This window comes from Fundulus heteroclitus, chromosome 4 (assembly GCF_011125445.2).
Source record: "Fundulus heteroclitus isolate FHET01 chromosome 4, MU-UCD_Fhet_4.1, whole genome shotgun sequence".
Lineage (NCBI taxonomy): Eukaryota > Metazoa > Chordata > Actinopteri > Cyprinodontiformes > Fundulidae > Fundulus > Fundulus heteroclitus.
This window is the reverse complement of record NC_046364.1, coordinates 28,092,044-28,107,582: the sequence shown is the minus strand read 5'-3', so window position 1 is coordinate 28,107,582 and position 15,539 is coordinate 28,092,044. Positions and strand designations below refer to the sequence as shown.

The 15,539-nt window shown below is 41.9% G+C and overlaps 1 protein-coding gene across 1 annotated transcript; it reads left to right on the top strand.

Annotated features, from left to right (window-relative positions):
* Nucleotides 1-10,550: 10,550 nt before the first annotated feature.
* On the top strand, nt 10,551-15,207 carry ccnd1 (cyclin D1). Its single transcript, XM_012853694.3, has 5 exons — nt 10,551-11,100; nt 12,384-12,599; nt 13,270-13,429; nt 13,523-13,671; nt 13,776-15,207. Exons 1-5 carry the CDS (start codon nt 10,903-10,905, stop codon nt 13,929-13,931), a joined length of 879 nt encoding a protein of 292 aa, XP_012709148.1. The 5' UTR covers nt 10,551-10,902; the 3' UTR covers nt 13,932-15,207.
* The last annotated feature ends 332 nt before the right edge of the window (nt 15,208-15,539 follow it).

Below are 15,539 nucleotides of genomic sequence, written 5' to 3'. Positions count from 1 at the left end.
GCCAGCATTACTATCTGTCTGCCCTCCAGTTACTTAGCCACCTTACTTAGCCAAATAAAGAAGCTAATTAAAAGAGATATATACATTTATGTCTCACTGTATAATTTAATTTCTACCTGCATTTATTAATTTGGTGGCAATTAATTGTATGCTTATTTATTTATTTATTGAGCATTTATTTATTTCTGTATTTATTTTTAAATATGTAAGACTTGGTCCTCCATACCAGTGAATCGGGGAGCAAGTTTCTTGGCAGATGGATTGGTAAATACGTCTCTGGATAATAACCAGACCATTTGACCGGGGCGATACTAAGGGGCAGGTACACGGTGCCGGTCGGCGAACCTATTGTTCTGCTCTGCAGTGCAAGTGAGAGTAGTGACGGTGGATCTCCAAGTTTCCTGACAGCGGCTGATGTACTGGTTAACTGATGATACCGGTATCTGGAGTTCATCGGTAGGTAGGAGAGGTGGTTGATATCCAAGAGCTATTTCAAAAGGTCAATGTCCAGTGGCAGATGAAACGTGGGAGTTGAGGGCATACTCAACCCATGGCAAAAACGTATTCCAGTCAGTGGGTGATGAGGAGGTGAGGCAACGAAGGTTAGTTTTCAATTGCTGATTCATTCTCTCGGTCTGGCCGTTGGTCTGAGGGTGATATCCGGAGGTGAGGGTGTAGCGGGCACCGAGAGCAGAACAAAAGTGCAGCCAGACCTGGGAGACAAACTGGGGGCCCCGGTCAGAGAGGATGTCAATGGGTATACCATGAAGTTTTAATACATTTTTTATGAGGAGTTGGGCAGTCTGTAGGGCGTTAGGCAACTTATGTTTTGGGATGAGATGGCATGACTTAGAGAACCGGTTAACAACAGTCAGTATTGTGGTCATTCCTTGGGATGATGGGAGTCCAGTAACAAAGTCCAGAGCGATGTGAGACCAAGGGCGTTTGGGAATAGGGAGTGGATTTAGCAGACCGGAAGGAGGCTGATTTGATGGTTTGTTTTGTGCACAAACAGGACAGGCACAGACATATTCACGCACATCTTTATGTACGTGAACACATATAATTTCAGAGCACGGAAAACGCAGAGAACCCTGACAGATGTAAGGATAGAGTTAATTGCTGACCAATTCCTCTGTTCCTCTAACTGTTTGAGAACGAATTTGTATTTTTTGTGCACATTGTATCTTTTTTCTCCATGTCAGTTCTCAGGCACTATAGATAAGATAAGACTTTATTGATCTCACAGTGGAGAAATTCACTTGTCAGATTGGCTCTTATAATCAATGAAGGTGCCAAAAGGAGGAAAAGATAGTTGCTTTTCTAACTGTTTTTTATCTTACAACCTAACTGCTAGAATATTTCCATTTTAAAACTGTATCCCCGGATGACTGAGCTCCTCACCCTATCTCTAAGGGAGAGTCCCTCCAGCGTGTCCTGGATCATCTCCCTCTGGGCCTCCTCCCGGAGGGACGTGCCCGGAACACCTCACCAGGGAGGCGTCCAGGAGGCATCCTTCACCAGATGCCCGAGCCACCTCAACTGGCTTCTCTCGACGTGGAGGAGCAGCAGCTCTATTCTGAGTCCTCCCCGGATGACTGAGCTCCTCACCCTATCTCTATGGGAGAGCCCAGACACTACGCTGAAAACTGATTTTGACCACTTGTATCAGGGATCTCGTTCTTTTGGTTACGACCCAAAGTTCATGACCATTGATGAGGGTAGGAACGTAGATCGACCGGTAAATCGAGAGCTTCGCCTTTTGGCTCAGCTCTGTCTTCACCACAACGGATTGGTATAGCGCCCACTTTACAGTAGACGCCGCACCAATCTGCCTGTCGATCTCCCGCTCCATCTTCCACTAATTCGTGAACAAGACCCCAAGATACTTAAACTCCTCCACTAAGGGCAGCACATCCTCTCCAACCCGGAGAAGACACTCTACCCTTTTCCGGTTCAAGACCATGGTCTCGGATCTAGTGAGAGCTGTAGATCATGCCCTGATGAAGCCAATAGGACCATGTCATCTGCGAATAGCAGAGACACAATCCTAAGGCCACCAAAACGGATCCCCTCAACACCTTGGCTGCGCCTAGAAATTCTGTCCATAAAAGTTATGAAGAGAATCTGTGACAAAGGGCAACCTTGGCGGAGTCCAACTCTCACTGGAAACGAGTCCGACTTACTGCTGGCAATGCGGACCAGACTCTGACACCGGTCATACAGAGACCTGACAGCCCTTATTAAAGCGCCTGGTACTCCATACTCCTGGAGTACCCTCCACAGGATTCCTCGAGGGACATGGTCGAATGCCTTCTCCAGATCCACAAAGCACATGTAGACTGGTTGGGCAAACTCCCATGCCCTCTCCAGGATCCTGCTGAGGGTGTAGAGCTGATCCAGTGTTTCACGACCAGGACAAAAACCACACCGCTCTTCCTGAATCCGAGATTCAACTATCCGACGGACCCTCCTTTCCAGAACCCCGGAGTAGACCTTACTAGGGAGGCTTAAGAGTGTGATTCCTCTGTAGTTGGAACACACCCTCCCGTCCCCCTTTTTAAATAGGGGGACCACCACCCCAGTCTGCTAATCCAGGGGAACTGCCCCCGATGTCCACTCAATGCTTCAGAGCCGCGTTAACCAACACAGCCCCACAACAGCCAGAGCCTTAAGGTACTCAGGGCGAATGTCATTCACCACCGGGGCCTTGCCACAGAGGAGCTTTTTAACAACTTCGGCAACCTCAGCACCAGAGATGGGAGAACCCGACCCAGAGTCCTCGGGCTATGCTTCCGCAATGTAAGACGTGTTGGTGGGATTAAGGAGGTCTTCGAAGCATTCCGCCCACCGATGCACGACGTCCCGAGTCGAGGTCAGCAGCACACCACCCACACTATAAACAGTGTTGGTACTGCACTGCTTCCCCCTCACGAGACGGTATAGTGGACCAGAATCGCTTCAAAGCCGTTCACCCTGCTTTGAAAAAGACAGACATGGGTTACACATGGGCAAAAAGATTGGATTTTGGTTGCATTTCCCTGCAGTGCGAACGTAGCCAAAGTAAGCTAAAACAGACAGTACATATGTGATTAGCTTTTACATCATCCACTGCTTTTTTTTTTTACTTTTTTGTAATGTCAAGGAAATAGGAGATCTTTCTACTACGAAGGTATCTGTTGCTACTGGTAACTAGGCCTGTGATGCTAAACAACAAACAAGTTAATTGCACGATAAATTTTTGTCAGGGTTTTGTTTACCAATGAACTCAGGACGCACACACGGGACTAAAAGTTTGAGTTTTTATTGAAGGAAGATTGCTGGATGGTGAGTGATGAAGACCGGAGGTTCAGGGCTGCAGAAGGTCAGGGATGTAGGTGATGACAGGAGCTGACGGCCCAGAGAGAGAGAGTCCACACTCACTAGGTGCTGCTCGGCTAGCAGGCCTCATAGCAACACCAGGACTCAGGGCTGCTAGTCAGGTTAGCAGTTATCAGGAGACACCAGGGCACAGAGCAGGGCTTTACCAGAGCAGCTTGTCAGGTTAGCATTTCACAGAAGACACCTGGACAAAGAGGAGAGCTTCTCAAGGAACAAACAGTAGAACACAAAGACTGGCATGGAGTGGTGGATAGCAGAAGACAGCCCAGTGCTGAACTGAAGGCAGAGGGACGTTTAAATAGAGCACTAAACAGGTGGAACAAGGGTCTGGCTAATTGACTGGTAAATTGTTCACAGGTGTGACTGACTACTGAGGAGGTCAAGTGAAAATGACAGAGAATAACTGATGACAATGAAAACTAACAATAAATAAAGTCAAACCAAACCCACATGAGATGAAAAAATGAAAATAACAGAAAAATGAAGTCAAACCAGAACTCAACCATGAATTTTGATCCCAAAATTTTGATCAAATTTTAAGATTTAGATTTTAATAATATGGGAGTGGCTCAAAGTTCAACTTTACCCCTTGCTATTTAGTTTATATATAAATGACATGCTGGATGTGTGTGCTGCTGGTGTCACATGTCAGTTATAATATGATTACATATTGAGATGTTATACTCTTGTACAAAGTGCTTCATGGACTGACTCTACCATGTCAAAGAGACATAATTCAATTAAAGTTAAATACAAATACAGGAGCAACTGGTAGGGGAGACTGTACCATATAATTCATGAAAAGCTCTTTTTCAGTTTTTGCTTCACATTCTTAGAACACAGGTACCATTAGAACTGGGGAATATTTCATCACTGTATATGTTCTGTAAATCCTTTAAACAGAGGCTTTTCAATTATCAAAGCTGTAACCATGATGTAAAGTAACATACTTTATTAATTACCAGACATCTCACCACCATCTTTACTTACTGTTTGTGGTGGACATGATGTTTTTCAGAGCATACAAAATGTTTTATAATTGCTAATCATTTTAATATTGACTAACCTATCTTTGATAGATGTTATGTCTTGTTGGTTATGTGTATTCATGTGTTTTTCATTGTCTTTTTTTTTTTTACTATCAACCAACCATGGGAATGCCGATGCAGCCCTTGTGGCTAAAGCTGGCAAATTTATATGATAGTCTAATTTACTCGTGTTGATTAATATACACTGTCATATTTTTAAATAAACAACTCAAAACCAATGTGTTAAGGAGTAAGCTATGAAAGGTCACATAAAGACATGTAGCACAGATAGTGCTCTGCCCCTGCAGGGCTGCTCTGACTCTACTGATTGGTTGGTGTGTACTAAGTTGTCTGATGTTGTCTGCAACAAAATGTAATTTAGTAGCGATATGAATATTCCTTCAAAAGTTGTGAAGTTACTCCCTAAAACACAAACAATGCTCTTCTATGCTTTATATGCTGATTCATAAAAAGAAGAAACCTTTTTAAAGAAGGGAACGTCTCCAAAGCAAAACGAATTGGGGAGGTGATCCAGCAAGAAACAAAAAGACAAGAGTTAAGAGGCTAAGTTAGGTAGTGATAACATAAGTGTTGCCTGGACATGCATTAAACACATGACTGAATCCTATCAGAGAGACTGTAGTACTATATGTCTCCCTGGTTTCAGTTCACATGATCAGCTAGCCAAGGAGTATAAATAAATAATATGGAATCAATCAAGGAGCTTTATTGTCATTATGTTTTACCATAATGACATTTTTGATGAAGAAGGCACTGGCTCTGGATGCACATAATGACACAGGCACAACTACACATAATCTTTCCATTTTTTTAGTTATATTTTTTGATTTCGATTGGCCAACAACAACACTGCCTGATGTCCTCAAGCGTACACATAGTTCTTAGCAGCAGTGGAGCAGGAGGTAGGGAGTTTGTCCTGCAATTGGCACTGTGATATGGCAGCCTCACCTCCGTCAGTCTGCCTCAGGGCAGCTGTGGCTACTAACATCGCTCACCACCGTCAGGGTGTAAATGTGGGCGTGAATGGGTGAATATCTAACTCTAGTGTAAAGCTACTTTGGGGTCATCAGACTTGATAAAGTGCGATACAAGTACATCTTTTGATACTGGTGATCAGTTGGTGTATACGATTAGCACTAATTGGCTGCTAATATTTCTCTAAAATTAAACAGGATCAGCTTTTTTGTGTTGGCTTGACACCTGAGGTGTCCACGGGCTGAAGATATGTGCTGAGAAATTATGTAGCACCTTTTTCACATTTTATTCCTCCTCACTCCAGCAACAGGAGGTTCTAGTGGTAGGAAAAGTCAATTATTGTTGCAGTAGTGAAGACTAAGACCTTTATTGAACTACCTTTATCGTCACATGGCTGGTTCCAAATCCCATGCTCAAGGCAGACCCATCACACAGACACAAGTGAACATCCAGGGAACTGACATTGAGATAGTGGACCCTCTGTGCTCTATAAACTGGAGTCACAACACTGACAATATTTACAGGAAGGGTCAAAGCAGACTAGGGCTCCATCCGAAAACATATTTTAGGTAAGGACTTTTTGGCTAAAACAGAAGTGCATAAGCGGTCGCCATGATAAGTGCTGTCAGAATAGTGCAGTTAGTAAAGATGGGGGTAGTAAAAGCATCCTATAGGCTTCCTCCCATAGCTCCTTTAGCATAGGAACCTCGTGATGTCTTTACCAGCGCTAAAGAGCTATAAGGAATCCTACAATCCTTTGATGTGACATGACAACATGACATATAAGCGCAGCCAACAACTCAGACAACTCTGAAAGTTCTTGATAAAAAACCTGTACATTATCATTATTGTAACATTTTAAGTAAGTACAACATCTTAGACTTTGAACGTCATCAGATGTTTCTGGATGCATGCCTTGTTTTTAAAGTTTTAAATGGACTTGCTCCTCCTCCTCTAACAGATTTTATAAGCAAAAAAAAAAACATTACTAGAATAAACACTAGAGCTTTAACCAGAGGAGACTGTAATGTTCAGTGGCGTAGGACCAAATTTGGTCAAATGGTTGCATCCATCAGAGGAGCACAGTTATGGAACACACTGCCAGCTCATGTTAGGGGCTGTGCCACCTACATACGTTTTAAATTCTCCTAGAAACATTGGTTGAAAACTAACCAGACATGTGTTCACAGGTAAATTGATCTGTTTCCATGGGCCTGTTACCCTAATTTTCTTGTTAACCTAATTTTATTGTGATTTTAAGTTATTGGCATCTTATCTGTTTGTGTCCACTCTGTTCTCTCCTGTAGTGTCTTGTTTAATGTTCACTGTTTTTACCTGCCTTAGGACAGCGGATGCAAATTAGCTGTTGTGCTAATTCTGGCATATTTACATTGATGCTTTATGCTGACATGTTGATGAATGTGCATTGTCCTAATTCAAATAAATAAATAAATAAATAAAAAATAAATAAGCCCACCACACAGAAATTATTGGCCATAGAAAAAAGAGTGCACACTTGTAAATAGCACCGTTTACTCTTACATGACTTGTTGGTGATCCATGTGGATCAGAGGCCTTTGGTCATCTCTTACCTTTGTTGTCTATAACAAATAAGATCCAATACATAGTGTAACAGTGTAACGGCAAAGTATCAATTCAAAGGAAGTATACAATCCCCAGCTGTGATATGAGGATTTATAATGTATATAGATATATGTTAACCTTGAAAATTAAACTCTGATTATTTGTTTGTTACTCACTTTGTTTATTTTGCATAAAATGTGTATAGACCATTTTCTGTTGTAAAAAAGATAACAACAAAAAAACTATTCATAAAATGAAAACTAAAAATAAAACAAAATCATCACCAGTATATCAATTCTGTTTAATAAGACAATGACAAGAAATTGGACTGGTTACTGGTAGCGGTAAAAAGTCTGTATAAGTTTACAAACCTTCATATGTTTGAGTTTGTGTAATGGAGAGCTTTGGCCGTTTGCTACATTTGTCCAACTTGAGTTTTTTGTAGTTCTTGTTCAGAAGGCTATAGGTGTGGATTTGACTCGCATAATTCATGTGCGTTTCAGTCGCGTAACGACGTATGAGTTAATGGATGTCTGAAAATGACACAGCACTCTGAAGCTCCTTTCCTTCTCATGATAGTGTTCTTACTGTTGACCCCATGAAAGGTCAAGGAAGAGGAGCTGAACAGGAGCTAGGAGCTATAAGTAGACGCTTTCTGGTGCAGCCTATACATCAAAAGGAGACTGAGGTCTTTTGGAGTGCATGGGGCACTCCTGAACACTTTTTTTCCCTCTGTGGTGGCATCAGCCATCTTTTATGGTGTAGTCTGTTGAAGCTCCAGCTTATGTACAGCTGAGAGACTACTTTTGGTCTAATTTGGACATTGTTCCAGTTTTTTTTTTTGTTGTTGTTGTTGTTTTGGATCATCTATTTGTAACTTTGCAAACCTAAGTTGTGTTGTCATTTTCTCTTTGGTGATAAGACGCTTTCTTTGAATCACCATTCCAGACATACCATACTACTGTTTTTCAGTCTTTTTCTAATCCTTAGAACTTTAACCTTTCGTGCTTTAGAACTTTCCTCAAAACTTTAACATTTAACTAGGTAAGTGATGCCCGAAGACTCTGAAATGTAGCAACATTTCTTTGAGCTTTGGATGGTCTGACATTGGGGTTTAGGGGGTCACCTACTCTAAGGAAAATAATCATCTGTCTTAAGAATTTTCAATCTGTGAACAATCTCCAACAACAAATTAATAAAACTCCAGTTTTCATAAAATGGTCAAATTTACTGGTGATCAATTAATTAGGTGTATATGATTAGCACTAACTGGCTGCTATGTTTCTCTTAAATGGAACAGGATCAGCTTTTTTATGTTGCTTTGACAACTGAGGTTACATTGAAACAGTTGTAGACCATGAAAGAACAGATGATTTTATTAAGTTCCCTTTCGGTAAACCACTGGAACTATGGAGTTGGTGCTGTATAAATAAACCAAACTAAACTGGACTGAGAAAAGGTGTACTTTTTAATATTGCTATACACCAAAGCTCACTAACTGTCATCTAGACTGACCCAGGATCATGAAATGTGCCTCCCTACTATACAGAGAATAAAATCTAACTCAGTTTATGGTACTTTTCCTGAACATTGAGGTTATGTGATCAGTGTTTTGAATCTGTCTGCTGGTATGGTTTATGAACTTCCACTGTCCCTTTAAATATTCCTTGCTGTTACCATAAAGGTGCTAGAAGAGGCTCACTCGAAAAGTCACATGCTCCAGCTCTCTTTGTTTCCCACAGAAAGATTTTGTGCATGAGGGAGACTTAGAGGACATTCCACTGAGGGAAGCTGTGTGATAGAAATCAAGAGGATCAGAATCATTGCTGGGTTCTTTTTTTTTTTGTCAATCCACAAAGCAGAATGTTTTTTTAATCACATAACATGGAAACTGTAAAAGGTTCACATTAAAATAAATGAGTCAGATTAAAAGGTGTTCTAGGGACACAAATGGAACATAAAACTATTTGGTGTCAAACAATTGTGAAAAAGCATTAAGAATCACCCCACCACACCCTCAAATTAGATATATTATATATTTCTTAATTAAGGTTAAACACATTTGTTTGTTTCTAATATTCTGAATGAATTCAGAATTTACAGAGTGTCCAGAGCTTTTACAATAAAAATGACAGTGTCACAAAATCAGCAATCAATGTTTAGCACATATGGGAGTTTTATTTTAAACCAAATGTGAAAAAACAAACAAAAAAAAACCCAGATAAGCTGAATTAAGTTTGGGAAGAGATGTCAAGTAATTGAAAAAGTAATTAAATGTATTTGCACAGCAGAACAATGTTGTGTATTTTATCCCCCACAACAACAACAAAGTCAAACTATGTTTTGAAAGGAAGTGGGGCTAAAACTCTGTTCAGGCATTACGGTAGTAAACCCCACAGCCCAAAGAGGAATTCCTGGAATGTTAAAAGCTCTCATTCATATTGAAACTAGATTGAAACATTGAAACATTCTCAATTTACACATTTAAAATGGAACTTAAGCAGATAAATGTGTGCCACATTGTGGGTACAAGCCGTTGTGATTTGTATTAACTTGTAAATGTCAGACTGTATGGCTCTTTTATATCCAACCAGGTGCCCTCTCTTGAGTTTCATAGGTTATGTGATTGTGGATAAATAAAGAAGTATACTGTTGTCCAGATAAAGAGGTTTAATTAAAAGGTCTGTGTCAAAGGACTTTGATAGTGTTGTCAAATACACTGCAAACTTTTGCAGTGCAATGAACTTTTCCCCACATAAAAAGTTACAACAGTAATAGTCTGCCTAGTAACAGCAATTCTTCCCATTGGTCCAACGCCAGTCTCCTCCTGTGTGTGTGTGTGTGTGTGTGTGTGTGCGTGCGTGCGCGCGCGCGCGCAGGAGTCTTTTATTGCATGCTTTGCATCCAGAAATGTTTTGAAGTTCCCTTAACTGAGTTGCTGATAGCTTTGTGCAATGTAAAATTCCCACCCTCACCTCTTACCAAATTACTCAGTGAACATGGTGACCCGATTAAGTATTTTTCATGGACTATGGGCAAAAACATATGAGGATTCAGGTGCAAGGCAATATACTTGGGTAAGTTATAGACATGGAATTTCTCATTTACTGAGTTCATAGTCAGTTGCGCTTGGTGGTTGGGATTGCTTCTCAGATGTTTCCTTAAGACGAGTGTTGGTAAAGCAATATTTTATCCACTCTCTTTTGTCCCAGGACTGATATCTGGAGTGAATAGGATGAATGAATAAAGCAGTGTTTCACTATTCCCCCATGTGCTCACCTCATGTTTGCTCACAAAGTTGCTGCTTTCATTCACCCTCAGGAAGACACAAGAGGAAGCTTGAGGAGGACTGTTATCGCCCCCTACCGACTTAGGGCCAACAGACGCTCCTCAGACTCTGTCCCGGACCTCTCACCTCATCTTCAGAAGCTACCAAGCAGGCGGGGGGAGGGGGGGGGGGGTTCAAAGGGGAGGTCCGCCCCAGGCCTCCCTTCCTCTCTCTCTCTTTCCGTCTGTATATAGGCCTACATCTATATGTATATAACACAATCCTTCCTCGCGCACGTTTCTTTGATCCCCCCTCCCTCCCCTTTAACAACAGCTGACGTCATCGCGCGTATCACCTCCTCCTTGCTTCCAGCGCGCTGATTTAGCCAGTGTGTGCGGCAGTGCTCGCGCGCACGCGAGTCGGGGAGCGCGGGGCAGGGGTTTTTGTCTCGCAGAGCGAAGTGGTCTGTTCCTCAGAAGGCTCGCGCGCACCGAGGGAGCAGCAGCACGCAGCAGCGAACAGAACAAAGGGATTTAATTTAGCCGCTTGTGTCCTCGTGCCTGCTCCGGTCTCTTGCTGCTGTAAGCTAACCGGGAACGTTTCACCAGGACCGTCCTGCTCCTACGTTCCCGACCGAGGTTTATTATGGAGGAGCAGCTGCTGTGCTGCGAAGTGGACTCTATCAGGAGAGCCTACCAGGACGAGAACCTACTTAATGACCGAGTTCTACAGACTATGCTGAAGGCAGAGGAGAACTACCTACCGTCCCCCAACTACTTTAAATGTGTTCAGAAAGAGATTATACCCAAAATGAGGAAAATACTAGCCACTTGGATGTTGGAGGTTAGTTTTCAATCTTCTTTTCTTTAGCCTACACGACATTAATTATGTTGATATAGACTTTCAAGTGATATTTAAAATAACCAAATAAAATAGCTAAATTCTTCTTAATGTTAAAGTTGGAGAACTGCAATGCAGCCGTTGTCATTCAAAGTAGTCGCTTGTCCTGAAGAGTCCTGGCTGCTCCTTCGGCGAGATCGTCTACGAATCCAAATTAATTGTTTTAACCACCAATATAGTCTATAGATCGTTGTTCATTATTTTTATTCCTATAAAATCTACACAGCTGGCATTATTTCCTCCAAAATAACAGCAATGTACACGTATGCAGTCTGGCCCGTGCCAGAAGCCTATTAGACTACGCGCCATCTTTGTTGTCGTGTATGGGGAAAAATTTATTAACATTAAAAATCTAGAATGCGAACAGGAGTGACAGCTAAGCGATAAAATCAGTAAGAAATGCACTTAAACTGTGAGATGGTTCTTTAGAGTGTGCATGTCGTCATTGTGCTGCTATTAGCCGCTAAACTTTGGCTTCCTTCTTCTGGAGTCAGCTCTTTCTGTGAAGGTCGCTCAGTAAAAAATGCATTTTCTAACAGATTTTAATAAAAAAAAACACGACCTCAATCGTCGGGTTTTATTGCTTAGATCCTAACGAACATTTACATAAACTTTTGGTGAAACTTCTTTGCCTCTATATATTTTCTATTAATTTCTAAAGCTGTGCATCGGAGCGCTGTCGGGGAGGACCGCCGCAGCACGTGAACAGGCTCCACGAGGGAAATTAATTTAGTAAAAAATCGAATTCAGTCGCATTCCGAAATGTTTCACCCCAGTGCGATCAGGCGTTCAATGAGGATCATTTAGGTGCCGATTTTAGCCGGCTTAGTAATTTTTAAATATTTCTAAATATTTTTTGAAAAGATGACGAAGTTGAAATTAGAGAGTGAAACTTGCTTCTACGCCACCTTTGTGTCTCGGTCAGAACTGACTGCTAACTAAATCCTGACTAGTCTGTTTTTAACACTAGAGTTAAATTGCTTCTGACACAGTTCGTTGACGTTGTACTTTAGGTTATATTATTTTACATGTTAAGCCAGATTGGAGTTTGCTTTGAAAATCGGGACTCTGTGTGATGCATTTAATAAGGACCATATGAAATTAATTGTATCTTTTGTTACTCAGGGTAATTGTGTCTGGGGCGCATTTTGAATTCAGTTGTTTGCAGCAGCTTCATAATGCAAATAGCAGCTGCTTCTAACTGGCTCCTCTCGCCTCCCATGCAGGTCTGCGAGGAGCAGAAGTGCGAGGAGGAGGTTTTTCCGCTGGCGATGAACTATTTGGACAGATTTTTATCAGTGGAGGCCACCAGGAAAACGAGACTACAGCTGCTTGGAGCAACGTGCATGTTTCTAGCATCGAAGATGAAGGAGACTGTTCCTCTAACTGCAGAGAAGCTTTGCATCTACACGGACAACTCAGTCATACCTGGGGAGCTGCTGGTAATTGCCTTCCGCAGACATGGCCGTTTCATAACTCTTAACAGTATATTATCAGCAGCGTGCATGGTCACACCAGCAGAGGTTTGGCTTGTTACTGCCACCAGGTTCCGTAAAAATGAGACGACACAGAAACCTGGTCAGATTAAAATGAGATGCAATAAACATGGCGCTTTGTCTGATTTGGTTGCCTGTGACTTTCCCATGGTGACCGTCACCTCTCTGATTTCATGAATGGACCCAGTACGTCATTAAAATGATGATTTATAGCGACACCCAGTGGTCACAAGCTTGAGATGCAGACTGTTGAAGTTTTTTTTTTTTCACTTTTTGATAAGATGAGATATTATATTTGCATAAGTCTGTCTGATATTTTGATCTACCTTACCCTACATTTCTTTGTCAGCTATTCTAATGTAATATAAAACTAAGTACACAATGAAATTAAGAATTAAGGTCTATAATATACAGTATAATAAAATGTGTTTATAAAATATTTTGAGAATATTGATGCATGTTAGTTGAAGTTAATTCTCAACACATGCTGTGAATTCACACAGAACACCTATGAAAACACCAGTGTTGAAGGTGCAGGAGCTACATTTGCCTCTAGATGGAACAATGAGAATATATATGGTCACTGAAAACCTTTGGTTCCCCTGTCTCTCTTTAGCAAATGGAGCTGCTAGTTCTCAACAAGCTCAAGTGGGATCTGGCTTCAGTCACTCCTCATGACTTCATTGAGCACTTCCTGTCCAAGCTGAAGATCCACCCATCCACAAAGCAGATCCTCAGGAAACATGCTCAGACCTTCGTGGCGCTCTGTGCGACAGGTTGGACATCAGAATAATGTCCTAGTTTTTTTCCCATGACTGTTACTAATATTATGATGGTTTGTGTGTAACAAAATTAATTTCTTTTTTCAGATGTCAACTTTATTGCTAGCCCTCCATCAATGGTAGCAGCAGGAAGTGTGGTGGCAGCTGTTCAAGGGCTCTACCTGAAGAGCCAAGATGCCTCCTTATCCTCACCTAACCTCACCAACTTTTTGTCACAGGTCATTCGCAGTGACCCGGTATGAAATTGCACACTCCCTCAGCTAATGAATTGAAATGTCACTCACATTCACTGTTGGCCATATGATGGACCTGACTTGTGGCAACTCGCCTCTCTCTTTAGGACTGCCTGCGGTCATGTCAGGAGCAGATTGAGTCGCTGCTTGAGTCCAGCCTGCGGCAGGCCCAGCAGCACAACGGCCCGACGGAAACCAAACGCATGGATGAGGAAGTGGACCTGTCCTGCACGCCCACGGATGTGAGAGACATCAACATTTGAGGAATGTTGTTGGCCTTGTCACCCGATAAACCTATTGATCAAGGAAACGTTGGTGTCAAGAAGCACTGATGGAAGGGTCGGGGAGGGGGTCTCATAGTCCCAACTCTGCATACCCACCTTGTTTCTTCTCCTGCTTCCTGGTTGGCTGCCATTATAGCCTATCATTCCACTTTTCTGCTATGGCTGCCAAGACAAGACAAAATGCCCCTCTGCCATGCAGCACACCCAATGTCACAGTGACACCCCCTCCCCTCTAAAGGAACGAATGAACTCTACAGAAATGTACCTGAGAAAAAGGAGAATGAAAAATGGTATCCTGTGGGGGCTGGAGCTAAGGCCACAGAAGCTGACAGTTTAGTAGATAGTTTTTGTTTTTCTTCATATAATTTGCTAGGAATTTTTCAATTATTGCAGATCCAGCAATCCCACTAAACAAGTAGGTCCTCTTAGTCCATTTCCAGGACTTCTCTTGAAATATGACATGTTTTAAAGCAAAGACGCTGTTTTCTTTCCCTTTGTTTTATATGTAGAATTATTTTAGTCCATCTGTCCAAGTCCTCTTGTCTGTCTCATTTATCCCTGCTTGCTTATGTTTAGTCACTTTAATATTTTAATTCTAGACATTATTAGTCTTATACCTCTTCTGTTCCATACTTATTGTTTGGTTTGTTAAAGACAGCATAATGAGTAACACTCTGTTTTCATGATCTTTGAAACCACCAGCTGCTGCTGTGGACAAATAGAAAGCTTTTCTCGTTCCTGGACAGCATTTGTTTAGCTCATTTCAGTTTGCTGTAATTTGACGACACCAAACCTGTGCATGTGTAAGAGTCACCAGTCCGTTTTCATTCTCTGCATACCTACACCATTCCAATGGTTGTTTTTCTATAAAAGAAAAAGCACTTTTGGTCAGTAACGCTGGCTCAAGTAAAAAAAGAAGAAAGAAACTTACATTGATGAAATATTGTGGAAATATAACAAAGGAATAGTGAAGTGGAGTGGTGAGCTGGAATCTGTTGGAAAAGGAGATGTAGAGTAGCATTTGCATACAGTTGCACCTGATGAGACAAAGAGTTGATCTGCGTGGCACACTGGTGCTGCCTGTTGAGGCCATTTTTACTGCATTATCTGAAAATGTCAGTATCAGGAGCAAGCTGGAAACATTCAGTGGGGAAAAGTCTGATTTCTACCATTCAAATAAGTGTTTGTATTGTAATATACAAATAGAAATTATAATTTTTTTAACATTAAACAGATCCTGGGCTGCACAGTGGAACAGTGGGTAGTGCTGTTGCCTTGCAGCAAGAAACAAATTGGGTTCAAATCCAACCCTGGGTCTTTCTGCATGGAGTTTGCATGTTCTCCCTGTGCATGTGTGGGTTCTCTCTGGGTACTCTGGCTTCCTCCCACAGTCCAAAAACATGACTGTTAGGTTAATTGGCTTCTCTAACTTGTCCTTAGGTGCGAGTGTGTGCGTGAATGGTTGTTTGTCCTGTCTATGTGTTGCCCTGCGACAGACCGGCGACCTGTCCAGGGTGTACCCCGTGCTGGAGATAGGCACCAGCGACCCCATGAGGGATTAAGCGGGTCAGAAAATGGATGGATAAA